The following is a 27523-nucleotide window of genomic DNA, read 5'->3' on the forward strand; positions in this document are numbered from 1 at the left end:
TCAGACATGTTTTACAGTTATTGAATGACCCTATCGTTACCAGATACATGGATATTCAGTCTGATACTTCGAATGGTGCACCTCATTAGACATGTGGGGGTGAAGTAATCTCCTGATTGTCATTTGTCATAGATCTTTCCCAGTTTTGTGTGATAAGGCTCAGTTTGGCTGGTCTGGCGGGTAGGCCTGTGTATTTTTGGGCGTTAACCTCCGGGTTGCCTTTTATTTTATTTATATCCGATGTCTCATTTGTTTTCTCTTGTAAGGTGTATCCAGTCCACGGGTTCATCCATTACTTGAGGGATATTCTCCTTCCCAACAGGAAGTTGCAAGAGGACACCCACAGCAGAGCTGTCTATATAGCTCCTCCCCTAACCCCTACCTCCAGTCATTCTCTTGCAACTCTCGACAAGATAGGAAGTATCAAGAGATGTGTGGTGACTTAGTGTAGTTTTACCTTCAATCAAGAGTTTGTTATTTTTAAACGGTACCGGCGAAATTAGAAGAAGAATTCTGCCTGGAGGTTGATGATCTTAGCGGTTTGTAACTAAGGTCCATTGCTGTTCTCACACATAACTGATAAATATGGGAAAACTTCAGTTGGGGGAACGGTCTGCAGATTACCTGCTTTGAGGTATGTTCAGTATTTTTATTTCTAGAGAGATGAATAAAAGTTCGAGAAAATTTTAAAAGATCCTTAGGTCTATGTCCTTGTTGTCTGAGTTGAGTTGTACTTGTACTCTGTGGAATGGGTGTGCTATCCTTACGCTTGTTTCTGTACCTGTTTCGGGATTCTTTTGTTCCCCTGTCTTGGATCCCTGAGGCTGGGTTGGTCCAGCTGGGTGTGGGTTTGCAGGTCAGGATGACCGAGCAGTCTAATGCGCTGCGTTCGGGTTGCAGTCTCCTCTGGATGTGTTGAGCTTGTTGGGTCTATCTTGTTAGCTTAGTCTGCTAGGGTATAGATTTTCCTTTCAACTTGCTCCATTGATTTCAGAAGAGGGTTTACTTTTTCTTCAGGTTCTGAGGGTATACTCTCCTTCTTGGGGGGGGCCTTGATTGAGGTTTTGTGTTCCCCTTTTTAGGGACCTGTATGTAGGTCCGGCGACTTAGGTTGCCTGGAGCATGCCCTCTGTCCGTGGGTTGCTTTTGCGGTCTGTTTCTTGCTTGACTGCTTCTTCTACTCTCTGTGTCGTCCTGTTATGGACTCTGTATTCTCAAACTTGGGGTTTTTCACCTGGGTGTATTTCACACTTTTTCATTGTCGAATGCCTTGGTATTCTATGGTCAGACACTGGGAGGACTTTGCCTCTTCAGTTGCATTCCGTGCTTGCAGGTTGTTGGAGAGACGTCTGTTCTGTCTCTGTGCCTCGTCTTATCCCGGGTTTCGCTTGGTATAGGCGTGGCCTCGTTTCCCTGTTTGGGTCCCTTTTGGGTCTCTGTGAGCTGGGCTCACTCTTGGAGGTGTTTTTTTTTTATTCGGGGACCTTTCGGTTTCCTCGGTTCTCCTTTGCCTTGTCCCCTTGGGGTTTTTAGCTTGTGTCCCCTTCATTTGTGGGGGGTGAGTGGTGGGGGACCGTCTGTTGGGTGGCGGTGTCTCCTGGAGGACTGTTGGCTTAGTTGAGTCAGTTTGCGGTTTCTAGTTTGGCTTCTGGACTAACTGCGAGTCAATGTCATTGGGGCTTTTCCTCTTAAAATTTTCTCGGCTTCGGACCAAGCAGGGTTTTTTATTGGGTAGAGGTTCAGGCCTGGTGCCCTCAGTATGGGCCACCTATTGTACCCTCCCGTCTTGGCATTCGATGTCCTCTATAGCTTGGGTATTGTTTTCCCAAATGTAATGAATGCAGCTGTGGACTCTTTTCATTTAAGAAGAAAAACATAAATTGTGCTTACCTGATAATTTCCTTTTCTTCTGATGAAAAGAGTCCACAGCTCCCCACCCGTAATTTTATGTGGGGCGTCCTTATATTCTTCTGGCACCTTTCACCCTGATATTTCTTCTACTGTTCCTTGTTCCTCAGCAGAATGACTGGGGGATGAGGAGACTAGGAGTAGTATTTAAGCCTTTGGCTGGGTTGTCTTTGCCCCCTCCTTGTGGCTAGGTTCTTTTTTCCCAAAAGTAATGAATGCAGCTGTGTCTCTTTCCATCAGAAGAAAAGGAAATGATCAGATAAGCATAATTTATGTTTTTCATGTAATTGGCAAGAGTATATACAATCCTACCAGGAGGGGAAAAGTTTACCAAACCACAAAATGCCTATAAATACACCCTTTACCACACCCACAATTCAGTTTTACAAACTTTGCCTCCCATGGAGGTGAAGTAAGTTTGTGCTTGATTTTCTATGTTGATATGCGCTTCTCAGCATTTTGAAGCCTGATTTCTCTGAGTACAGTGAATGTCAGAGGGATGTGAAGGGAGTATCACCTATGGAATTCTATGGTTTTCCTTGTGGGAAATCTTTTTCATAGGTTCTCTGTTATCGGTCGTAGAGATTCATCTCCTACCTCCCTTTTTCAGATTGACGATATACTCTCATATTTCATTACCTCTACTGATAACGGTTTCAGTACTGGTTTGGCTATCTGCTATATGTGGATGGGTGTCTTTCAGTAAGCATAGTTTCAGTACTTAAGACACTCTCTTAAGACACTCTCAGCTATGGTTTAACACTTTATGTATTAATATAAAGTTCTAAATATATGTATTGTACTTATATTTGCCATGAGTCAGGTTTATGTATATTTCCCTTTGCAGACTATCAGTTTCTTCATATTTGGGAAAAAACATATTTAGGAAAATATTTTTCTTACCTGGGGTATAGTCTTTTTTTCAAATTTACTGCTTTTTCATTAAATTTCTTTTTAAAGACACGATGAGTCCACGGATTTCATCCTTACTTGTGGGAAGCCTTCTGGTCAGCAGGAGGAGGCAAAGAGCACCACAGCAAAGCTGTGTATATATAGCTCCTCCCTTCCCTCCCACTCCAGTCATTCTCTTTGCCTACGTTAGTGATAGTAAGAGGTAAAGTGAGGTGTTTATTATAGATTCTTCAATCAAGAGTTTATTATTTTTAAAATAGTACCAGAGTGTGCTGCTTTGTTCTAGGGTGTATCCGTATTCCATATCAGTCTCTCCAGTAGGGCTATTGGTGGCTTTAGAGCAATGGGAACTTGTGGGATATAATTCTCACTGTGCCTCCCATACATTTATGCTGCCCTTATCTTGATGGCCTAAGCAAATTCTAACTCAGGCTTTATCATTTTTCACAGGGCTATAGGAGGGAGAGGACCTCTTAAACCTGTTGTGGGGCTGTCCTGCTGTCGGACAGCGTTGAGGTAAGTGCAGACCTTTTTCTTTTATTCTGGGGCAGTAACAGAGAAGACTCAGAGGAAAAGTGAACACTGCACTTATACATTTTTACCTTTATTTTTTATAAGGCAAATGGGACAGAAGACTCTCTATGTATGGAGGGGCTCTTTATTGGTGGCTGCTTTTTTGTACAGGCACTGTGGGCTGGGAGTAAAGCGGTTAATTTACTGAAAATAAGCCGGTATGGGCTGTGTACACACTAACGCAGACGATGGGCGGGTCTATCATTTTGCGCCCTTGACTCCCTTAGAGGACGCTGCACAGTTTCTTGTAGCTTGTGTTCCGGGAAGCGTTTAGGACATCTGCTGTAAACTTGCAGGTTATCTGGAGAGACCGGTGACACTACACATTGCCCTAGAACCGCGTGTTTTTCAAACAAAGCAAGCAGTTGTTAGGGTTGTGAACGGGGATCGTGTCATTACTGAAGCATTGCTGGGAGACATTGCTGGGAGTCTGGTCAGCAGGTAGGCGCCTCAACAGAGCTGCTAAGGCGTAGAGGTGTCTGATTGTGGGAAAAAACGTGTTAAGTAAAAAAAACGAGTCACCCTTATGAGAAATTAACAGATTCAAATAGTTGCATTGAGTATTTTAAGGATTTATAAGTATTCCTTTTTTACATTGGGCTTATTTTTGCAACACTTTTTATTTTTTCACATGCAGTAAAAAAGTTCTGTTTTAAAATTTAATGGGCCAGTAACAATTTTTTTTTTTTTTTAAATAATTATACGATATTGTCTGTTTTTAAAGATGGACTCAGAAGCTGTGCATAACGTTACTTGTGCCATGTGTTTGGATGCCAATGTGGAACCACCTGTAACTTTTCTCTTGTTAAGTGTATCCAGTCCACGGATCATCCATTACTTGTGGGATATTCTCCTTCCCAACAGGAAGTTGCAAGAGGATCACCCACAGCAGAGCTGCTATATAGCTCCTCCCCTCACTGCCATATCCAGTCATTCTCTTGCAAGCCTCAACAAAGATGGAGGTCGTAAGAGGAGTGTGGTGTTTTATACTTAGTTTATTCTTCAATCAAAAGTTTGTTATTTTTAAATGGTGCCGGAGTGTACTGTTTATCTCAGGCAGTATTTAGAAGAAGAATCTGCCTGCGTTTTCTATGATCTTAGCAGAAGTAACTAAGATCCATGGCTGTTCTCACATATTCTGAGGAGTGAGGTAACTTCAGAGAGGGAATGGCGTGCAGGTTTTCCTGCAATAAGGTATGTGCAGTTAATATTTTTCTAGGGATGGAATTTGCTAGAAAATGCTGCTGATACCGAACTAATGTAAGTAAAGCCTTAAATGCAGTGATAGCGACTGGTATCAGGCTTATTAATAGAGATACATACTCTTATAAAAATGTAATATAAAACGTTTGCTGGCAAGTTTAATCGTTTTTATATGTATTTGGTGATAAAACTTATTGGGCCCTAGTTTTTTTCCACATGGCTGGCTTGAATTTTGCCTAGTAACAGTTTCCTTAGGCTTTCCACTGTTGTAATATGAGTGGGAGGGGCCTTTTTTAGTGCTTTTCTGTGTAGCTAAAAATACTGACAGAGACATTCAGCTTCCCTCTGCATGATCCAGGACATCTCTGGAGGGTTCAAAAGGCTTCAAAGTCGTTTTTGAGGGAGGTAAAAAGCCACAGTAGAGCTGTGGCAGTTGTTGTGACTGTTTGAAAAAACGTTTTTGTCATTTATTATTCTGTTTTTGGTATTAAGGGGTTAATCATCCATTTGCAAGTGGGTGCAATGCTCTGCTAACTTGTTACATACACTGTAAAAATTTCGTTAGTGTAACTGCCTTTTTTTCACTGTTATTTCAAATTTTGACAAAATTTGTGTTTCTTAAAGGTTCAGTAACGTTTTTTATATTGCTTATAAACTTGTTTAAAGTGTTTTCCAAGCTTGCTAGTCTCATTGCTAGCCTGTTTAAACATGTCTGACACAGAGGAAACTACTTGTTCATTATGTTTGAAAGCCATGGTGGAGCCCCATAGGAGAATGTGTACTAAATGTATTGATTTCACCTTAAACAGTAAAGATCAGTCTTTAACTATAAAAGAAATATCACCAGAAGATTCTGACGAGGGGGAAGTTATGCCGACTAACTCTCCCCACGTGTCAGACCCTTCGCCTCCCGCTCAGGGGATGCACGCTAATATGGCGCCAATTACATCAGGGACGCCCATAGCGATTACCTTGCAGGACATGGCTGCAATCATGAATAATACCCTGTCAGAGGTATTATCCAGGTTGCCTGAATTAAGAGGCAAGCACCATTGCTCTGGGGTTAGGAGAAATACAGAGCGCGCAGATGCTGTAAGGGCCATGTCTGATACTGCGTCACAATATGCAGATCATGAGGACGGAGAGCTTCAGTCTGTGGGTGACATCTCTGATTCGGGGAAACCTGATTCAGAGATTTCTCATTTTAAATTTAAGCTTGAGAACCTCCGTGGGTTGTTTGGTGAGGTATTAGCTGTTCTGAATGACTGAAACACAGTTGCAGTACCAGAGAAATTGTGTAGGCTGGATAAATACTATGCGGTGCCGGTGTGTACTGATGTTTTTCCTATACCTAAAAGGCTTACAGAAATTATTAGCAAGGAGTGGGATAGACCCGGTGTGCCTTTTTCCCCACCTCCTATATTTAGAAAAATGTTTCCAATAGACGCCACTACACGGGACTTATGGCAGACGGTCCCTAAGGTGGAGGGAGCAGTTTCTACTTTAGCAAAGCGTACTACTATCCCGGTTGAGGACAGTTGTGCTTTTTCAGATCCAATGGATAAAAAATTGGAGGGTTACCTTAAGAAAATGTTTATTCAACAAGGTTTTATTTTACAGCCCCTTGCATGCATTGCGCCTGTCACGGCCGCGGCGGCATTCTGGTTTGAGGCCCTGGAAGAGGCCATCCATACAGCTCCATTGACTGAAATTATTGACAAGCTTAGAACACTTAAGCTAGCTAACTCATTTGTTTCTGATGCCATTGTTCATTTGACTAAACTAACGGCTAAGAATTCCGGATTCGCCATCCAAGCGCGTAGGGCGCTATGGCTTAAATCCTGGTCAGCTGACGGGACTTCGAAGTCTAAATTACTCAACATTCCTTTCAAGGGGCAGACCTTATTCGGGTCTGGTTTGAAGGAAATTATTGCTGACATTACTGGAGGTAAGGGTCATACCCTTCCTCAGGACAGGGCCAAAGCAAAGGCCAAACAGTCTAATTTTCGTGCCTTTCGAAATTTCAAGGCAGGTGCAGCATCAACTTCCTCCGCTTCAAAACAAGAGGGAACTTTTGCTCAATCTAAGCAGGCCTGGAAACCTAACCAGTCCTGGAACAAAGGCAAGCAGGCCAGAAAGCCTGCTGCTGCCTCTAAGACAGCATGAAGGAACGGCCCCCTATCCTGCGACGGATCTAGTAGGGGGCAGACTTTCTCTCTTCGCCCAGGCGTGGGCAAGAGATGTTCAGGATCCCTGGGCGTTGGAGATAATATCTCAGGGATATCTTCTGGACTTCAAAGCTTCCCCTCCACAAGGGAGATTTCATCTTTCAAGGCTATCTGCAAATCGGGTAAAGAAAGAGGCATTCCTACACTGTGTGCAAGACCTCCTAGTTATGGGAGTGATCCATCCAGTTCTGCGGACGGAACAAGGACAGGGTTTTTATTCAAATCTGTTTGTGGTTCCCAAAAAAGAGGGAACCTTCCGACCAATTTTGGATCTAAAGATCTTAAACAAATTCCTCAGAGTTCCATCTTTCAAAATGGAAACTATTCGGACCATCCTACCCATGATCCAAGAAGGTCAGTACATGACCACAGTGGACTTAAAGGATGCCTACCTTCACATACCGATTCACAAAGATCATCATCGGTTTCTAAGGTTTGCCTTTCTAGACAGGCATTACCAATTTGTAGCTCTTCCCTTCGGGTTGGCTACAGCCCCGAGAATCTTTACGAAGGTTCTGGGCTCACTTCTGGCGGTTCTAAGACCGCGAGGCATAGCGGTGGCTCCGTATCTAGACGACATCCTGATACAGGCGTCAAGCTTTCAAGTTGCCAAGTCTCATACAGAGATAGTTCTGGCATTTCTGAGGTCGCACGGGTGGAAAGTGAACGAGGAAAAGAGTTCTCTATCCCCACTCACAAGAGCCTCCTTCTTAGGGACTCTTATAGATTCTGTAGAAATGAAAATTTACCTGACTGAGTCCAGGTTATCAAAACTTCTAAATGCTTGCCGTGTTCTTCACTCCATTCTGCGCCCTTCGGTAGCTCAGTGTATGGAGGTAATCTGCTTAATGGTAGCGGCAATGAACATAGTGCCATTTGCGCGCCTTCATCTCAGACCGCTGCAATTATGCATGCTGAGTCAGTGGAATGGGGATTACACAGATTTGTCCCCTCTGCTAAATCTGGATCAAGAGACCAGAGATTCTCTTCTCTGGTGGTTGTCTCGGGTACACCTGTCCAAGGGTATGACCTTTCGCAGGCCAGATTGGACAGTTGTAACAACAGATGCCAGCCTTTTAGGTTGGGGTGCAGTCTGGAATTCCCTGAAGGCACAGGGATTGTGGACTCAGGAGGAGAAACTCCTTCCAATAAATATTCTGGAGTTAACAGCAATATTCAATGCTCTTCTGGCTTGGCCTCAGTTAGCAACACTGAGGTTCATCAGATTTCAGTCGGACAACATCACGACTGTGGCTTACATCAACCATCAAGGGGGAACCAGGAGTTCCCTAGCGATGTTAGAAGTCTCAAAAATAATTCGCTGGGCAGAGTACCACTCTTGCCACCTGTCAGCAATCCATATCCCAGGCGTGGAGAACTGGGAGGCGGATTTTCTAAGTCGTCAGACTTTCCATCCGGGGGAGTGGGAACTCCATCCGGAGGTGTTTGCTCAGTTGATTCATCGTTGGGGCAAACCAGAGTTGGATCTCATGGCGTCTCGCCAGAACGCCAAGCTTCCTTGTTACGGATCCAGGTCCAGAAGCGACGCTGATAGATGCTCTAGCAGCGCCTTGGTTCTTCAACCTGGCTTATGTGTTTCCACAGTTTCCTCTGCTCCCTCGACTGATTGCCAAAATCAAACAGGAGGGAGCATCGGTGATTCTGATAGCACCTGCGTGGCCACGCAGGACTTGGTATGCAGACCTAGTGGACATGTCATCCTTTCCACCATGGACTCTGCCTCTAAGACAGGACCTTCTGATACAAGGTCCTTTCAATCATCCAAATCTAATTTCTCTGAGACTGACTGCATGGAGATTGAACGCTTGATTCTATCAAAGCGTGGCTTCTCCGAGTCAGTCATTGATACTTTAATACAGGCACGAAAGCCTGTTACCAGGAAAATCTACCACAAGATATGGAGTAAATATCTGTATTGGTGTGAATCCAAGAATTACTCATGGTTAGGATTCCTAGAATATTGTCCTTTCTCCGAGAGGGCTTGGACAAAGGATTATCAGCTAGTTCCTTAAAGGGACAGATTTCTGCTCTGTCTATTCTTTTGCACAAGCGTCTGGCAGAAGTTCCAGGCGTTTTGCCAGGCTTTGGTTAGAATTAAGCCTGTGTTTAAACCTGTTGCTCCCCCGTGGAGCTTAAACTTGGTTCTTAAGGTTCTTCAAGGAGTTCCGTTTGAACCCCTTCATTCCATTGATATTAAACTTTTATCTTGGAAAGTTCTGTTTTTGATGGCTATTTCCTCGGCTCGGAGAGTCTCTGAGCTATCTGCCTTACAATGTGATTCTCCTTATCTGATTTTTCATGCAGATAAGGTAGTTCTGCGTACCAAACCTGGGTTTTTACCTAAGGTGGTTTCTAACAAGAATATCAATCAAGAGATTGTTGTTCCATCATTGTGTCCTAATCCTCCTTCAAAGAAGGAACGTCTTTTACATAATCTGGACGTAGTCCGTGCCTTGAAGTTTTACTTACAAGCTACTAAGGATTTTCGTCAAACATCTTCCCTGTTTGTCGTTTACTCTGGACAGAGGAGAGGTCAAAAAGCTTCGGCAACCTCTCTTTCCTTTTGGCTTCGGAGCGTAATACGCCTAGCCTATGAGACTGCTGGACAGCAGCCCCCTGAAAGGATTACAGCTCATTCTACTAGAGCTGTGGCTTCCACCTGGGCCTTCAAAAATGAGGCCTCTGTTGAACAGATTTGCAAGGCTGCGACTTGGTCTTCACTTCACACTTTTTCAAAATTTTACAAATTTGATACTTTTGCTTCTTCGGAGGCTGTGTTTGGGAGAAAGGTTCTTCAGGCAGTGGTTCCTTCCGCTTAATCCTGCCTTGTCCCTCCCATCATCCGTGTACTTTAGCTTTGGTATTGGTATCCCACAAGTAATGGATGATCCGTGGACTGGATACACTTAACAAGAGAAAACATAATTTATGCTTACCTGATAAATTTATTTCTCTTGTAGTGTATCCAGTCCACGGCCCGCCCTGTCCTTTTAAGGCAGGTCTAAATTTTAATTAAACTACAGTCACCACTGCACCCTATGGTTTCTCCTTTCTCTGTTTGTTTTCTGTCGAATGACTGGATATGACAGTTAGGGGAAGAGCTATATAGCAGCTCTGCTGTGGGTGATCCTCTTGCAACTTCCTGTTGGGAAGGAGAATATCCCACAAGTAATGGATGATCTGTGGACTGGATACACTACAAGAGAAATAAATTTATCAGGTAAGCATAAATTATGTTTTTGTCCCTCATGTGTTGAGAGGGCTTTAAGTTATAGAGAAAAGATTTGTCATACTAAAATTTTTTCAAAGGCGGATGCTTCTCAGGAGTCTAGTGATGAGATGCAGAGTATGCCGCAGCTTTCTCCCCAAGCGTCCCAACCTTTAACGCCCGCTCAAACAGTTCCCTGTACTTCTGCTTTAGCTTCTACTGCAGTCACGTTAAAAGACATAGCTGTGGTTATGTCTTCTACTCTTTCTGATGCGTTATCTGCCTTTCCTATACTTCAAGGCAAACGTAAAAGGAAGGACAACTATGTTGTCAATGAAGTTTCTGATGCTATGGTGGCAATCTCGGACGTGCCCTCTCGGGGATCTGAGATGGAGGGTATGGAGGTTCTATCGGAAGGTGAAAGACCCTATGGATAAGAAGTTATCCTCTACTCTATGTTCACCAGGGTTTGCTATTGCAACCGGCTGCGTGCATCGCCACGGTCACTAATGCGGCAGCTTATTGGTTTGATGCTCTTTCGGAGACTCTTAAGACTGATACTTCTTTAGAAGAAATCCAGGATCGGATTAAAGCTCTGAAATTAGCCAATTCTTTTATTACAGATGCTTCTCTGCAAATTACTAAATTGGCCGCTAAGAGTTCAGGTTTTTCCATCTTAGCCCGCAGGGCCTTATGGTTGAAGCCTTGGTCTGCGGACGTATCATCCAAGTCTAAGCTCCTGGCAATTCCTTACAAGGGAAAGACCTTGTTTGGACCTGGCTTGAAGGAAATTATCGCTGGCATCACAGGAGTCAGAGATCATCTCCTTCCTCAGGATAAAAGAACCAAGCAGAAAGGTCGACAAAGTAATTTTCGTTCCTTTCGAAATTTCAAGGGAAACTCCTTCTCTTCTTCCTCTAAACAAGAAGGAAACTATTCGCAATCTAAGTCCACTTGGAGACCCAACCAAGCTTGGAACAAGGCTAAACAATCCAAGAAACCTGCTGCTGTTTCCAAGTCAGCATGAAGGGTTTGCCCCGATCCTGGACCGGATTTGGTAGGGGGCAGACTTTCCTTCTTCACTCAGGCTTGGGTGCGAGATGTTCAGGATCCTTGGGCTATAGAAATAGTGTCTCAGGGATAAAAACTGGAGTTCAGAAATCCCCCCCCCCCCCCCCTGAGGAAGATTTCTACTTTCAAGATTATCTGCAGACCAGATACAGGGGCAGGGTTTTTATTCAAATCTGTTTGTAGTTTCCAAAAAGGAGGGAACCTTCAGACCATCTTAGACCTCAAGAGTCTGAACAAGTTTCTCAAGAGTTCCATCTTTCAAGATGGAAACTATTCGTACCATCCTTCCATTGATCCAGGAGGGTCAATTTATGACAGTGGATCTAAAGGATGCATATCTTCATGTTCCTATCCACAAACATCATCACAAGTTCCTGAGGTTTGCCTTTGTGGACAAACACTTTCAGTTTGTGGCTCTTCCTTTCGGTCTAGCCACGGCACCCAGAATTTTCACAAAGGTTCTAGGGTCTCTGCTGGCGGTTCTAAGACCGTGGGGCAATGCGGTGGCGCCTTATCTGGACGATATTCTAATTCAGGCGTCCTCTTGTCAGCAAACAAGGTCCGATACCGACACTGTGCTATAGTTCTTGAGAACAACAAGGTTGCGTCTGCAATGACGTGAGTGTGTTATTTCAAATATATATTTTACAAATATATCACAGTTAATATCCCTAAATCCCAATGTTTGACTCTCTCTGTCTTGGTGGTTAGACCACCATAGTATAGTTCAAGGGGCCTCTCTTGTTCATCCAACCTGGACTGTAATCACAACAGATGGAAGTCTTTCAGGTTGGGGAGCTGTCTGGGTATCTGACAGCACAAGGGGTTTGGAAACCTCAAGAGGCGAGGTTACCAATCAATATTTTAGAACTCCGTGCTATTTTCAGGGCTCTTCAGGTTTGTCCTCTGTTGAAGAGAGAACCATTAATTTGTTTTCAGACAGACAATTATCACAACTGTGACATATGTCAATCATCAGGGTGGTACTCACAGTCCCCTAGCTATGAAAGAAGTATCTTGGATACTTTCTTGGGCGGAATCCAGCTCCTGTCTAATTTCTGCGGTACATATCCCAGACAATTGGCAAGCGGATTGTCTCAGACATCAGACTTTACATATGGGGGAGTGGTCACTCCATCCAGATGTGTTTTTTTAGATTGTTCAGATGTGGGGTCTTCCAGAAATAGATCTGATGGCTTCCCATCTAAACATGAAACTACCCAGGTGCTTGTCCAGGTCCAGAGATCCTCATGCAGAGTCAGTGGATGCGTTAGCAGTTCCTTGGTTTTACCAACCTGCTTATGTCTTCCCGCCTCTAGTTCTTCTTCCAAGAGTGATCTCCAAAATCATCATGGAACAATCGTTTGTGTTTCTGGTAGCACCAGCATGGCCTCACAGGTTCTGGTATGCAGATCTTGTCCGGATGTCCAGTTGCCAACCTTGGCCACTTCCTTTAAGACCAGACCTTCTGTCTCAAGGACCGTTTTTCCATCGGGATCTCAAATCATTAAATTTGAAGGTATGTAAATTGAACGCTTAGTCAGAGGTTTCTCTGACTCAGTGATTGATACTATGTTACAGGCTCGTAAATCTGTTTCTAGGAAGATTTATTATAGAGTTTGGAAGACTTAAATTTCATGGTGTTCTTCTCATAAATTCTCTTGGCATTCTTTTAGAATTCCTAGAATTTTACAGTTTCTTCAGGATGGTTTGGATAAAGGTTTGTCTGCAAGTTCCTTGAAGGGACACATTTTTGCTATTTCTGTTTTATTTCACAGAAAGATTGCTAAGCTTTATGATATTCACTGTTTTGTACAGGCTTTGGTTTGTATCAAGCCTGTCATTAAATCAATCTCTCCTCCTTGGAGTCTTAATTTGTTTTTGAAGGCTTTACAGGCTCCTCCTTTTGAGCCTATGCATTCTTTGGATATTACACTACTTTCTTGGATAGTGTTGTTCCTTTTGGCTATCTCTTCTGATAGAAGAGTTTCCGAATTATCTGCTCTTTCTTGTGAGTCTCCTTTTCTGTTTTTCCATCAGGATAAGGCAGTTTTGCGGACTTCATTTAAATTTTTACCTAAAGTTGTGAATTTTAACAACATTATTGGGAAATTGTTGTTCCCTCTTTGTATCCTAATCCTAAGAATTCTTTGCAGAAATCCTTACATTCTCTGGATGTTGTAAGAGCTTTGAAATATTATGTTGACGCTACTATAGATCAGGAAGACTTGTAGTCTATTTGTTGTCTTTTCTAGTCCTAGGAAAGGTCAGAAAGCTTCTGTCATTTCCTTGGCATCCTGGTTAAAGCTTTTTATTCATCAAGCTTATTTGGAGCCGGGTCAGGCCCCGCCTCAGAGAATCACAGCTCATTCTACTAGATCAGTTTCCACTTCGTGGGCTTTTAAGAATGAAGTTTTGGTTGATCAGATTTTCAAAGCAGCAACTTGGTCTTCTTTGCATACATTTACTAAATTCTACCGTTTTGATGTATTTGCCTTTTCGAAGCATTTTTTGGTAGAAAAGTTCTTCAGGCAGCTGTTTCAGTTTGATTCCTCTGCTTATGTTTAAGTTTTTTCTTTTCAATTATGAGAAAAACGTATTTTTTTGGATGTGGATTTAATTTTTTCAGTGGAAAATGGCTGTTTTTATTTTTATCTCTCCCTCTCTAGTGACTCTTCTGTGAAGTTCCACATCTTGGGTATCATATCCCATACGTCACTAGCTCATGGACTCTTGCCAATTACATGAAAGAAAACATAATTTATGTAAGAACGTACCTGATTCATTTCTTTCATATTGGCAAGAGTCCATGAGACCCACCCTTTTTATGGTGGTTATGTTTTTTGTATAAAGCACAATTATATTTCCAGTTCCTTTTTATGCTTTTTACTCCTTTTTCTATCACCCCACTACTTGGCTATTCGTTAAACTGAATTGTGGGTGTGGTGAGGGGTCTATTTTTAGGTATTTTGAGGTTAAAGAAACTTTGCCCCTCCCGGTAGGATTGTATATCCCATACGTCACTAGCTCATGGACTCTTGCCAATATGAAAGAAATGAATTTATCAGGTAAGTTCTTACATAAATTATGTTTCTCTTGTAAGGTGTATCCAGTCCACGGATCATCCATTACGTGTGGGATATTCTCCTTCCCAACAGGAAGCTGCAAGAGGATCACCCACAGCAGAGCTGTCTATATAGCTCCTCCCCTAACTGCCACCTCCCAGTCATTCTCTTGCAGCTCTCGACAAGATAGGAAGTAGCTAGAGAGATGTGGTGCATTAATGTAGTTTATCTTCAATCAAAAGTTTATTTTCAAATGGTACCGAAGTTGTACTATTTCAGCCTGAGGCAGAAAGTTGAAGAAGAGTCTGCCTGTGGTCTTTGATGATCTTAGCAGGTTGTAACTAAGATCCATTGCTGTTCTCATACATAACTGACGAGATGAGGTAACTTCAGCTGGGGGAATAGCGTCCAGGGTCTCCTGTTATGAGGTATGTGCAGTTTTAAATTTTTCTAGAGAAATGATATGCTAGAAAATGCTGACAATACCGGATTTATTTAAGGTAAACCTGGTTACAGTGATTTAATAACGACTGGTATCATGCTTGCTGTAAAGGGTAATATTTTTTTTTTTATTTACTCACATTACTGAATAGATATAACGTTTGCTGAAGGTGTATGAACGTTTATTACATATTGGTGATAAAACTGTATTCTGTGGCCCAGTTTTTTCCACATGGCTGACTAGATTTTGCCTAGGGATAGTTTTTTTTAGGCCCTCTCACTGTGAATACAGGCTGGGAGGGGCCTATTTTCGAGCCTAAATTGTGCATTAGTTTTTGCAGTTTGAGACATCCAGCTTCCCTGAAGGAGTCCCCTGAACATTTAGGACCTCTCTAAAGGGTTTTTGTGCCTTCCAAAGTCGTTGTGTGGGCAGGTAGGGCCACAGAAGAGCTGTGGCAGTTTTGTGTGACTGTTTATATCGTTTTTTTTAGCCGGTTTTGAAACTAAGGGGTTAATCCTCCATTTGCAAGTGAGTGCAATGCTCTTTTAGCCTATTATACACACTGTAAACATTTCGTAAGATTTACTGCTTTTTTCACTGTTTTGCAGTTTCTGCAATTGTTTTTTTCTCAAAAAGGCACAGTACCGTTTTTATTTTCTGCTTGTTCACAGTTATTAAAGTGTTTTCCAAGCTTGCTGGTCTCATTACTAGTCTGTTTAAACATGTCTGCAATAGAGGAAACTCATTGTTCATTATGTTTAGAAGCCATTGTGGAACCCCCTCTTAGAATGTGTACCAAATGCACTGATTTTACTATAGTTTACAAAGACCATATTCTGGCTTTAAAAAATTTATCACCAGAAGAAATTGACAAGGAGGAAGTTATGCCGTCTAACTCTCCCCACGTGTCAGATCCTATAAATCCCGCTTAGGGGATGCCTAGTACATCTAGCGCGCCCATTGCGTATACCTTGCAAGACATAGCGGCAGTTATGAATCATACCCTTACAGAGGTATTATCTAAACTGCCAGGATTGCAAGGAAAGCGAGACAGCTCTGGGACTAGAATAAATACAGAGCTCTCTGACGCTTTAGTAGCTATGTCTGATACACCCTCACATTATACTGAAGCTGAAGCAGGGGAGCTTCAATCTGTGGGTGAATTTTCTGATTCAGGGAAGATACTTCAATCTGATTCTGATATGTCTACATTTAAATTTAAGCTTGAACACCTCCGCGTATTGCTCAGGGAGGTTTTAGCAACTCTGGACGACTGTGACACTATTGTAGTCCCAGAGAAATTATGTAGATTGGATTAATACTATGCAGTACCTACTTACACTGATGTTTTTCCAATCCCTAAAAGGTTTTCTGAAATTATTACTAAGGAATGGGATAGACCAGGTGTACCGTTCTCTCCCCCTCCTGTTTTTAAAAAGATGTTTCCTATAGACGCCGCTACACGGGACTTATGGCAGACGGTCCCTAAGGTGGAGGGAGCAGTTTCTACTCTAGCTAAGTGTACCACTATCCCTGTCGAGGACAGTTGTGCTTTTCTAGATCCAATGGATAAAAAATTAGAGGGTTACCTTAAGAAAATTTTTATTCAACAAGGTTTTATTCTCCAGCCTCTTGCATGCATTGCCCCAGTCACTGCTGCTGCGGCTTTCTGGTTTGAGTCCCTAGAGGAGGCTCTACAGGTTGAAACCCTGTTGGAAGATATTATTGACAAGCTTAGGGCCCTTAAGCTAGCCAATTCATTTGTTTCTGATGCCGTTGTTCATTTAACCAAGCTAAAGGCTAAAAATTCAGGTTTTGCTATTCAGGCTGGCAGGGCGCTATGGCTTAAATCCTGGTCAGCTGACGTGACTTCAAAGTCTAAACTTCTCAACATTCCCTTCAAAGGACAGACCCTATTCAGGCCTGGACTGAAGGAGATAATTTCTGACATCACTGGAGGAAAAGGTCACGCCCTTCCTCAAGACAGGTCCAACAAATTAAGGACCAAACAGTCTAGTTTTCTCAACATTCCCTTCAAAGGACAGACCCTATTCAGGCCTGGACTGAAGGAGATCATTTCTGACATCACTGGAGGAAAAGGTCACGCCCTTCCTCAAGACAGGTCCAACAAATTAAGGACCAAACAGTCTAGTTTTCGAAACTAGTTTTCGAAACTTCAAGAGTGGCGCAGCTTCAACTTCCTCTAACACAAAACAAGAGGGAACTTTTGCCCAGTCTAAGCCGGTCTGGAGACCTAACCAGGCTTGGTACAAGGGGAAACAAGCCAAAAAGCCTGCTGCTGCCTCTAAGACAGCATGAAGGAGCAGCCCCCGATCCGGAAACGGATCTAGTAGGGGGCAGACTCTCTCTCTTCGCCCAGACTTGGGCAAGAGATGTCCAGGATCCCTGGGCATTGGAAATTGTGTCCAAGGGTTATCTTCTGGAATTCAAAGCCTCTCCCCCAAAAGGTAGATTTCATCTCTCACTTTTATCTGCAAACCAGATAAAAAGAGAGGCATTCTTACATTGTGTTCAAGACCTTCTAATTATGGGAGTGATCCACCCAGTTCCGCAGGAGGAACAGGGTCAGGGCTTCTATTCAAATCTGTTTGTAGTTGCCAAGAAAGAGGGAACATTCAGACCAATCTTAGATCTCAAAATCTTAAACATATTTCTCAGAGTTCCATCCTTCAAGATGGAGACTATTCGAACCATCCTTCCTATGATCCAGGAGGGTCACTATATGACTACCGTAGACCTAAAGGATGCTTATCTTCACATCCCGATACACAAAGATCATCATCATTTTCTCAGGTTTGCCTTTCTAGACAGGCACTACCAGTTTGTGGCTCTTCCCTTCGAGTTGGCCACGGCACCAAGAATCTTTACAAATGTTCTAGGGTCCCTTCTAGCGGTCCTAAGGCCGCGGGGTATAGCAGTAGCCCCTTACTTAGACGACATTCTGATACAGGCGTCGACTTTTCAAGTTGCCAGGTCCCACACGGACATTGTTCTGGCATTTCTGAGGTCCCATGGGTGGAAGGTAAACGAAAAAAAGAGCTCTCTATCACCTCTAACAAAAGTTTCATTCCTAGGGACTCGGATAGATTCGGTAGAAATGAAGATTTACCTAACAAAGGCCAGATTGTCAAAACTTCTAGACTCTTGCCGTGTTCTTTATTCCACTTCTCGTCCTTCAGTTGCTCAGTGTATGGAAGTAATCGGTTTAATGGTAGCGGCAATGGACATAGTACCGTTTGCCCGCCTACATCTCAGACCGCTGCAACTTTGCATGCTCAGTCAGTGGAATGGGGATTACACAGATTTGTCCCCTCTACTAAATCTGGATCAAGAAACCAGGGATTCTCTTCTCTGGTGCCTATCTTAGGTCCATCTGTCCAAGGGGATGAGCTTCCACAGGCCAGACTGGACTATAGTAACGACAGATGCCAGCCTTCTGGGCTGGGGTGCAGTCTGGAACTCCCTGAAGGCTCAGGGCTCATGGACTCAGGAGGAGACACTCCTTCCGATAAACATTCTGGAACTAAGAGCGATATTTAATGCTCTTCAGGCTTGGCCTCAGCTTGCTGCGGTCAGGTTCATCAGATTTCAGTCGGACAATATCACGACTATAGCCTACATCAACCATCAAGGGGGAACAAGGAGTTCCCTTGCAATGTTGGAGGTTTCAAAAATAATTCTTTGGGCAGAGGTTCACTCTTGCCATCTATCAGCTATCCATATCCCAGGAGTAGAGAACTGGGAAGCGGATTTTCTAAGTCGGCAGACTTTTCATCCGGGGGAGTAGGAACTCCATCCGGAAGTGTTTGCACAGTTGATTCAACGTTGGGGCAAACCAGAATTGGATCTCATGGCGTCTCGTCAGCACGCCAAGCTTCCACCGTTTCCTCTGCTCCCTCGTCTGATTGCCAAGATCAAGCAGGAGAGAGCTTTGGTGATTTTGATAGCACCTGCGTGGCCACGCAGGACTTGGTATGCGGATCTGGTGGACATGTCATCCCTTCCACCATGGACTCTACCGCTGAGACAGGACCTTCTACTTCAGGGTCCTTTCAACCATGCAAATCTAATTTCTCTGTGTCTGACTACTTGGAGATTGAACGCTTGATTTTATCAAAACGCGGTTTCTCTGAGTCAGTCATTGATACCTTAATTCAGGCTCGAAAGCCTGTCGCCAGGAAAATCTATCATAAGATATGGTGTAAATATCTTCATAGGTGTGAATCCAAGGGTTACTCATGGAGTAAAGTCAGGATTCCCAGGATATTATCTTTTCTCCAAGAGGGATTGGAGAAGGGATTGTCAGCTAGTTCCTTAAAGGGACAGATTTCTGCTCTGTCTATTCTGTTGCACAAGCGTCTGGCGGATGTTCCAGACGTTCAGGCGTTTTGTCAGGCTTTATTTAGAATCAAGCCTGTGTTTAAACCTGTTGCTCCGCCATGGAGTTTAAATTTTGTTCTTAAGGTTCTTCAAGGGGTTCCGTTTGAACCTTTGCATTCCATAGATATCAAGCTTTTATCTTGGAAAGTTCTGTTTTTGGTAGCTATTTCTTCGGCTCGAAGAGTTTCAGAGTTATCTGCCTTACAGTGTGATTCCCCTTATCTGATCTTCCATGCAGATAAGGTAGTTTTGCGTACCAAACCTGGGTTTCTTCCTAAGGTGGTATCTAATACGAATATCAATCAGGAGATTGTTGTTCCGTCACTGTGTCCTAATCCTTCTTCAAAGAAGGAACGTCTATTACATAATCTTGACGTGGTTCGTGCTTTATTTACAAGCTACTACGGATTTTCGTCAAACATCGGCATTGTTTGTTGTTTACTCTGGACAGAGAAGAGGCCAAAAGGCTTCAGCAACTTCTCTTTCCTTTTGGTTAAGAAGTATAATCCGCTTATCTTATGAGACTGCTGGCTAGCCGCCTCCTGTAAGAATTACAGCTCATTCCACTAGAGCAGTGGCTTCCACATGGGCTTTTAAAAATGAGGCTTCTGTTGAACAGATTTGTAAGGCGGCCACTTGGTCTTCGCTCCATACTTTTTCTAAATTCTACAGATTTGATACTTTTGCTTCTTCGGAGGCTATTTTTGGGAGAAAGGTCTTACAGGCAGTGGTGCCTTCCGTTTAAGTGCCTGCCTTGTCCATCCCTTCATCCGTGTCCTAAAGCTTTGGTATTGGTATCCCACAAGTAATGGATGATCCGTGGACTGGATACACCTTACAAGAGAAAACGAAATTTATGCTTACCTGATAAATTTATTTCTCTTGTGGTGTATCCAGTCCACGGCCCGCCCTGTCTTTTTAAGGCAGGTGTTTTTTACAGTCACCACTGCACCCTATAGTTTCTCCTTTCTCTTGCTTGTCTTCGGTCGAATGACTGGGAGGTGGCAGTTAGGGGAGGAGCTATATAGACAGCTCTGCTGTGGGTGATCCTCTTGCAGCTTCCTGTTGGGAAGGAGAATATCCCACAAGTAATGGATGATCCGTGGACTGGATACACCACAAGAGAAATAAATTTATCAGGTAAGCATAAATTTCATTTTTTAATGGGGTATGGAATAGAAGACCCACTTTGCTTTCCATGTTCATTTGAAGTAGTAAATTATGTGTATCCTGCGTTTAAGATTGGGTCACTCACTGGTATTATCTAGGATATGAGACACAATATTGATATTTCTCTATTTTTGTTTTATTTTCTTTTATGTTTTCTTCTTGTAAGGAAAAAAATCTTTAGAAGAGACTGCGGCAGATACTGTTGATTTCCCGAAGAGAACAACACCAGCACAAGGTAATATATATTTCTTTCCAAAGGCAGGGAGAGCCCACGACTTCATTCATTACTGTTGGGAATATCAACACCTGGCCACCAGGAGGAGGCAAAAACACCCCAACCAAAGGCTATAAATATCCCTCCCACTTCCCCTATCATTCTTTGCCTTTCGTCACTATATGTGGATGGCAGAGAAGTGTTAGAAGAAGATTTTAGTCCATTAATGGGTATTTTCCCTTTGTGTCGACTGGGTTGTTTGAGTAACCATGTAATACTCTCAGTGAGAGTTGTGGTGAAAGTTGGCTGTAGATGTCGCAGGGAACTATCTCTGACCACTATCTAGCATTAAAGCCATCACCTTCTAGGAAATTGGTGTTAACGTTTTACACTGTTTTCCCCTTCTCTTCAGGTCCCTGTCAGATGTGTTTGGTGAGACTGTCAGACCTTGAAATGCTCTGCCTGCTCCACAGCTTTGATCTTGGAGGGTAAGTCCTTTATTTTACTTTGAGGGATAATGCCAAGTAGGGCTGCAAATTCCCTGAGGTTATGGGGACATTTAAGTAAACAGTTCAGTGTGACTTTTTATTCCTCTTCTGGATATGGGGATATTTAATACCTTTATATAAGAAGGTCATTTTATTGAGCAGTTGGGGCTAATTTTTATGTGCTGCTTAGGTCCTTGCCAACCGGAGCACGTGTGTAAGGGTTTTTTATGGTTTATGAGGACGCAGATAGATGATGCAGGGCAGTTTGGAAAAAATTACTACTGGGGCCATTATACCGTTATGCAGCAGCATACAGAGGTCGCTGCAGGCATTGGGACAGATCCGACTTCATTCCGACCAAGCTTGTCTAGCTAGGAGGTGGTGAGCACATCAGCCAAGGCTGAGGGTAGAGGTGCTACGCCTTTTTACGAACTATATTTGAGACCTTATACCCTCTATGGAGGATTCTGATATTAACCCCTCAGAGGGTTCTGTTTCAACGATCACTGTAACTAATGCATGCTTGTATTGTGAGGAGACTTTGGTTTGCCCATCTGCACAATTCTGTTCTGTCTGCTTATGTTCTGTGTTAAAGACCTAGAAGGGGGTCTAAATCTGGTTTAACCCCTGGCACTTTTATGCGCTCTGAGCCTTCTACCTCTCAGGACTCCGTTGTCCATGAGATGCCTATTCTGCATCCGCACTCCACTTTTAACCCTATGACACAGACAGTGCCCTGCAGCACACCTTTATCGCTGGCTGGAGGTAATTTTTTGCCAGCAGATTTTACTTCACAGCTTCAATCTGCGGTATCAGCTGCATTAAACGGTTTACCTATCTGGAAATCTTAAGATAAAGGTTAACCATAGTTCCACTGACTTGGGGGTTAACTCCTCTATTCAGTCTGAGTTGGCTAGCTTGTCTCACCTTTCTGAGGTTGAGCTTTTGGAGTCGGAGGTATATGAAATTCAATCTCCTACTCCAGAGAAACCAAATTTTAGGTTTAGAGTTGAGCACCTTCGCTTGAGACCATCCTCGGAGATTGTGACTATGGATGCCAGCCTCTCAGGCTGGGGTCCAGTCTGGGGCCCCAAGAGGGCTCAGGGGACGTGAAGAATCTTCTTTTCCGATCAATATCTTGGAACTTTAGGTGATTCACAATGCTCTAAGGGCATGGCCCCAGCTCTGTTCTGCCTGGTATATAAGTTTCCAATCAGACAATATAACCTTGGTGGCTTACATCAACCAGTAGGGAGGAACAAGAAGTTACCTAGCAATGAAAGAAGTATCTCGAATTCTTCAATGTGCGGAATCTCACAACTGTCTTCCTTCCGCGATTCACATCCCTGAGGCGGACAATTGGGAAGCAGACTTCCTCAGCAGACAATCCTTTCTCTTGTAAGGTGTATCCAGTCCACGGGTTCATCCATTACTTGTGGGATATTCTCCTTCTTAACAGGAAGTTGCAAGAGGACACCCACAGCAGAGCTGTCTATATAGCTCCTCCCCTAACTGCCACACCCAGTCATTCTCTTGCAACTCTCGACAAGAAAGGAAGTATCAAGAGATATGTGGTGACTTAGTGTAGTTTTACCTTCAATCAAGAGTTTGTTATTTTTAAACGGTACCGGCGTTGTACTGTTTTACTCTCAGGCAGAAATTAGAAGAAGAATTCTGCCTGGAGGTTTGATGATCTTAGCGGTTTGTAACTTAGGTCCATTGCTGTTCTCACACATAACTGATGAATATGGGAAAACTTCAGTTGGGGGAACGGCTGCAGTTTACCTGCTTTGAGGTATGTTCAGTATTTTTATTTCTATAGAGATGAATAAGTTCTAGAAAATGCTGACAGAGCCTGTGTATTTGAGGTAAGCCTGATGCAGTGATTTAACAGCGACTGGGATCATGCTTACAAAACAGGGTAATACTCATGTTAATATTCATATTACTTAGTGACAAAACGTTTACATGACTTTATAAATAGGACGTTTTTTCTCTGAGGGAGATAAGTCTTTATTTGGGGCCTAGTTTCCACATGGCTAGTCAGATACTCCTAGGAGTATTTTCTTAAGGCCCCTCTGACTTCCAGTACATGGTGGGAGGGGCCTATTTTAGTGCTCTAACTGCGCAGTTTTAATTCAGACTGAGACATCCAGCTTCCCTAGAGGAGTCCTCTGGCATCTGAGGACCATTTCAAAGGGGTTATTTCTGCACAAAATCGTATTTAAGGGCAGGTAGGAGCCTCAGCAGAGCTGTGGCAAGGTGCTCAATTGACTTTTAACGTTTTTTAACGTTTTTCAATCCGGTTTGGGGCCTAAGGGGTTAATCATCCATTTGCAAGTGGGTGCAATGTTGCTTTAGTCCCTTACACACACTGTAAAAATTTCGAAGACTTTACTGTATTTTTACACTGTTTTGCAGTTTAAGTGCTAGTTTTTTTCTTTTAAAGGCACAGTAACATTTTTGCTTAATTACTGTTTCACATTTATTAAAGTGTTTCCCAAGCTTGCTTGTCTCATTACTAGTCTGTTAAACATGTCTGACGTAGAGGAAACTCCTTGTTCAATATGTTTGGAAGCCATGGTGGAACCCCCTCTTACAATGTGTACCAAATGTACTGAAATTTCTATAAACTATAAAGACCATATTATGGCGCTTAAAAATTTATCTCCAGGGGATTCTCTGACTGAAAAGAGGGAGATTATGCCATCTAACTCTCCCCATGCGTCAGAACCTATAACTCCCGCTCAAGTGACGCCAAGTACATCTAGCGCGTCTAATTCTTTTACCTTACAGGACATGGCGGCAGTTATGAATGCTACCCTCTCAGAGGTATTCTCCAAACTGCCAGGGCTACAAGGAAAGCGAGACAGCTTTTGGGCTAGAACTAATACAGAGCTTTCTGACGCTTTAATGCCTGTGTCCGATATACCCTCACAATGCTCAGAAGCTGAGGCAGGTGAGCTTCTATCTGTGGGTGACTTTTCAGACTCAGGGAAGGCGGTACTTCAGTCTGATTCTGAAATAACAGCGTTTAAATTTAAGCTTGAACACCTCCGCTTATTGCTTAGGGAGGTTTTAGCGACTCTGGATGACTGTGACCCCATTGTGGTTCCAGAGAAATTGTGTAAAATTGACAAATTCTTTGCAGTACCTGTTTACACTGATGTTTTTCCAGTCCCTAAGAGGTTTTCGGAAATTATTACTAAGGAATGGGATAGACCAGGTGTGCCGTTCTCTCCCCCTCCTGCTTTTAAAAAGATGTTTCCCAATAGATGCCGCCATACGGGACTCGTGGCAGACAGTCCCTAAGGTGGAGGGAGCAGTATCTACCCTAGCTAAGCGTACAACTATCCCCGTCGAGGACAGTTGTGCTTTCCGAGATCCTATGGATAAAAAATTGGAGGGTCTCCTTAAGAAAATTTTTATACATCAAGGTTTTATTCTCCAGCCTCTTGCATGCATTGCCCCAGTTACTGCTGCAGCGGCTTTTTGGTTTGAGCCTCTTGAGGAGGCTCTACAGGTGGAGACCCCGCTAGACGATATTCTAGACAGGATTAAAGCTCTTAAGTTAGCCAACTCCTTTATTTCTGACGCCATTTTTCATTTAGCCAAGCTAAAAATTCAGGTTTTGCCATTTTGGCGCGTAGGGCGCTATGGCTTAAGTCCTGGTCAGCAGACGTTACTTCAAAGTCTAAGCTTCTTAACATCCCCTTCAATGGACAGACCCTATTCGGGCCTGGTCTGAAAGAGATCATTTCTGATATTACTGGAGGAAAAGGTCACGCCCTTCCTCAGGATAGGTCCAATAAGTTAAGGATCAAACAGAATAATTTTCGTTCCTTTCGAAACTTCAAGAGTGGCGCAGCTTCAGTTTCCTCTAATGCAAAACCTCGCCCAGTCCAAACCAGTCTGGAGACCTAACCAGGCTTGGAACAAGGGGAAGCAGGCCAAGAAACCTGCGGCTGCCTCTAAGACAGCATGAAGGAGTAGCCCCCGATCCGGGACCGGATCTAGTAGGGGCAGACTTTCTCTCTTCGCCCAGGCTTGGGCAAGAGACGTCCAGGATCCCTGGGCATTAGAGATTGTTTCCCAGGGATATCTTCTGGACTTCAAAGCTTCATCTCCAAAGGGGAGATTTCGTCTCTCACAACTATCTGTAAACCAGATAAAGAGAGAGGCATTCTTACGTTGTGTTCAACACCTACTGGTTATGGGAGTGATCCACCCAGTTCCAAGGGAGGAACAGGGGCAGGGCTTCTATTCAAATCTGTTTATATATCCCAAAAAAGAGGGAACTTTCAGACCAATCTTGGATCTCAAGATCCTAAACAAATTTCTCAGGGTCCCATCCTTCAAGATGGAGACTGTCTGAACCATCCTCCCTATGATCCAGGAGGGTCAATATATGACTACCGTGGACTTAAAGGATGCTTATCTCCACATTCCGATTCACAGAGATCATCATCAGTTCCTCAGGTTCGCCTTCTTAGACAGGCATTACCAGTTTGTGGCTCTTCCCTTCGGGTTAGCCACGGCACCAAGAATCTTTACGAAGGTTCTAGGGTCCCTACTGGCGGTTCTAAGGCCACGGGGCATAGCAGTGGCTCCTTACCTAGACGACATTCTGATACAGGCGTCGACTTTTCAAATCACCAAGTCCCATACGGACATTGTTCTGGCCTTTCTGAGGTCTCACGGGTGGAAGGTGAACGAAGAAAAGAGTTCTCTCTCCCCTCTCACAAGAGTTTCCTTCCTAGGAACGCTGATAGATTCAGTAGAAATGAATTTTTTTCTGACAGAGGTCAGGTTATCAAAGCTTCTAACTTCCTGCCGTGCTCTTCATTCCACTTCTCGGCCGTCAGTGGCTCAGTGTATGGAAGTAATCGGCCTAATGGTAGCGGCAATGGACATAGTTCGGTTTGCCCGCCTACATCTCAGACCACTGCAACTTTGCATGCTCAATCAGTGGAATGGGGACTACACAGATTTGTCCCCTCTGCTAAATTTGGATCAAGAGACCAGGGATTCTCTTATCTGGTGGTTATCTCGGGTCCATCTGTCCAGGGGAATGAGGTTCCGCAGGCCAGAGTGGACTATAGTGATGACAGATGCCAGCCTTCTGGGCTGGGGCGTGGTCTGGAACTCCCTGAAGGCTCAGGGTTCATGGACTCAGGAGGAAGCCCTCCTTCCGATAAACATTCTGGAACTGAGAGCGATATTCAATGCTCTTCAGGCTTGACTCCGCCATGGAGTTTAAATTTAGTTCTTAAAGTTCTTCAAGGGGTTCCGTTTGAACCTCTGCATTCCATAGATATCAAGCTTTTATCTTGGAAAATTCTGTTTTTGGTAGCTATCTCTTCGGCTCAAAGAGTTTCAGAGTTATCTGCCTTACAGTGTGATTCCCCTTATCTGATCTACCATGCAGATAAGGTAGTTTTGCGTACCAAACCTGGGTTTCTTCCTAAGGTGGTATCTAATAAGAATATCATTCAGGAGACTGTTGTTCCGTCACTGTGTCCTAATCCTCCTTCAACGAAGGAACGTCTATTACACAATCTTGACGTGGTTCGTGCTTTAAAGTTTTATTTACAAGCTACTAAGGATTTGCGTCAAACATCTGCATTGTTTGTTGTCTACTCTGGACAGAGGTGAGGCCAAAAGGCTTCGGCATCTTCTCTTTCTTTTTGGCTGAGAAGCATAATCCGTTTAGCTTATGAGACTGCTGGCCAGCAGCCTCCTGAAAGAATTTCAGCTCATTCCACTAGAGCGGTAGCTTCCACATGGACTTTTAAAAATGAGGCCTCTGTTGAACAGATTTGTAAGGCGGCGACTTGGTCTTCGCTTCATACTTTTTCTAAATTCTACAAATTTTATACTTTTGCTTCTTCAGAGGCTATTTTTGGGAGAAAGGTCTTACAGGCAGTGGTGCCTTCCGTTTAAGTTCCTGCCTTGTCCCTCCCTTCATCCGTGTCCTAAAGCTTTGGTATTGGTATCCCACAAGTAATGGATGAACCCGTGGACTGGATACACCTTACAAGAGAAAACAAAATTGATGCTTACCTGATAAATTACTTTCTCTTGTGGTGTATCCAGTCCACGGCCCGCCCTGTCACTTTAAGGCAGGTGTTTTTTATTTTTAAACTACAGTCACCACTGCACCCTATAGTTTCTCCTTTTTCTTGCTTGTCTTCGGTCGAATGACTAGGGGTGGCAGTTAGGGGAGGAGCTATATAGACAGCTCTGCTGTGGGTGTCCTCTTGCAGCTTCCTGTTGGGAAGGAGAATATCCCACAAGTAATGGATGAACCCGTGGACTGGATACACCACAAGAGAAAGAAATTTATCAGGTAAGCATAAATTTTGTTTTTACCCAGGGAAGTGGGCTCTCCATCCCAAGGTAGGTGTTCTTGGAGATAACTCTCAGATGGGGGGTTCCGGAGATAAGCTTCTTGTCTCAATACCAAGCTACCCACATATGAGTCGAGGTTGAGGGATCCACAAGCAATATTGGTAGATGCATTAGCAGTTCCATGGAGGTTCAATCTCATATATCTTTTCTTCTACAAGATACGACGAGTCCACGGATTTCATCCTTACTTGTGGGATATTATCCTCCT

General features: G+C 43.5%; 1 protein-coding gene across 2 annotated transcripts in view; it reads left to right on the top strand.

The window, feature by feature from the left end:
• CTNND1 (catenin delta 1) overlaps positions 1 to 27523 on the top strand; it is a 444281-nt gene that overhangs the window by 302010 nt on the left and 114748 nt on the right. For both annotated transcript variants that reach the window (XM_053692333.1, XM_053692334.1), the window contains exon 9: positions 20369 to 20437. In XM_053692333.1, the coding sequence (XP_053548308.1) occupies positions 20369 to 20437 (69 nt within the window). The remainder of the gene's footprint in view (positions 1 to 20368; positions 20438 to 27523) is intronic.

The sequence above is a fragment of the Bombina bombina genome, chromosome 9, assembly GCF_027579735.1.
Source record: "Bombina bombina isolate aBomBom1 chromosome 9, aBomBom1.pri, whole genome shotgun sequence".
NCBI classification, from domain to species: domain Eukaryota; kingdom Metazoa; phylum Chordata; class Amphibia; order Anura; family Bombinatoridae; genus Bombina; species Bombina bombina.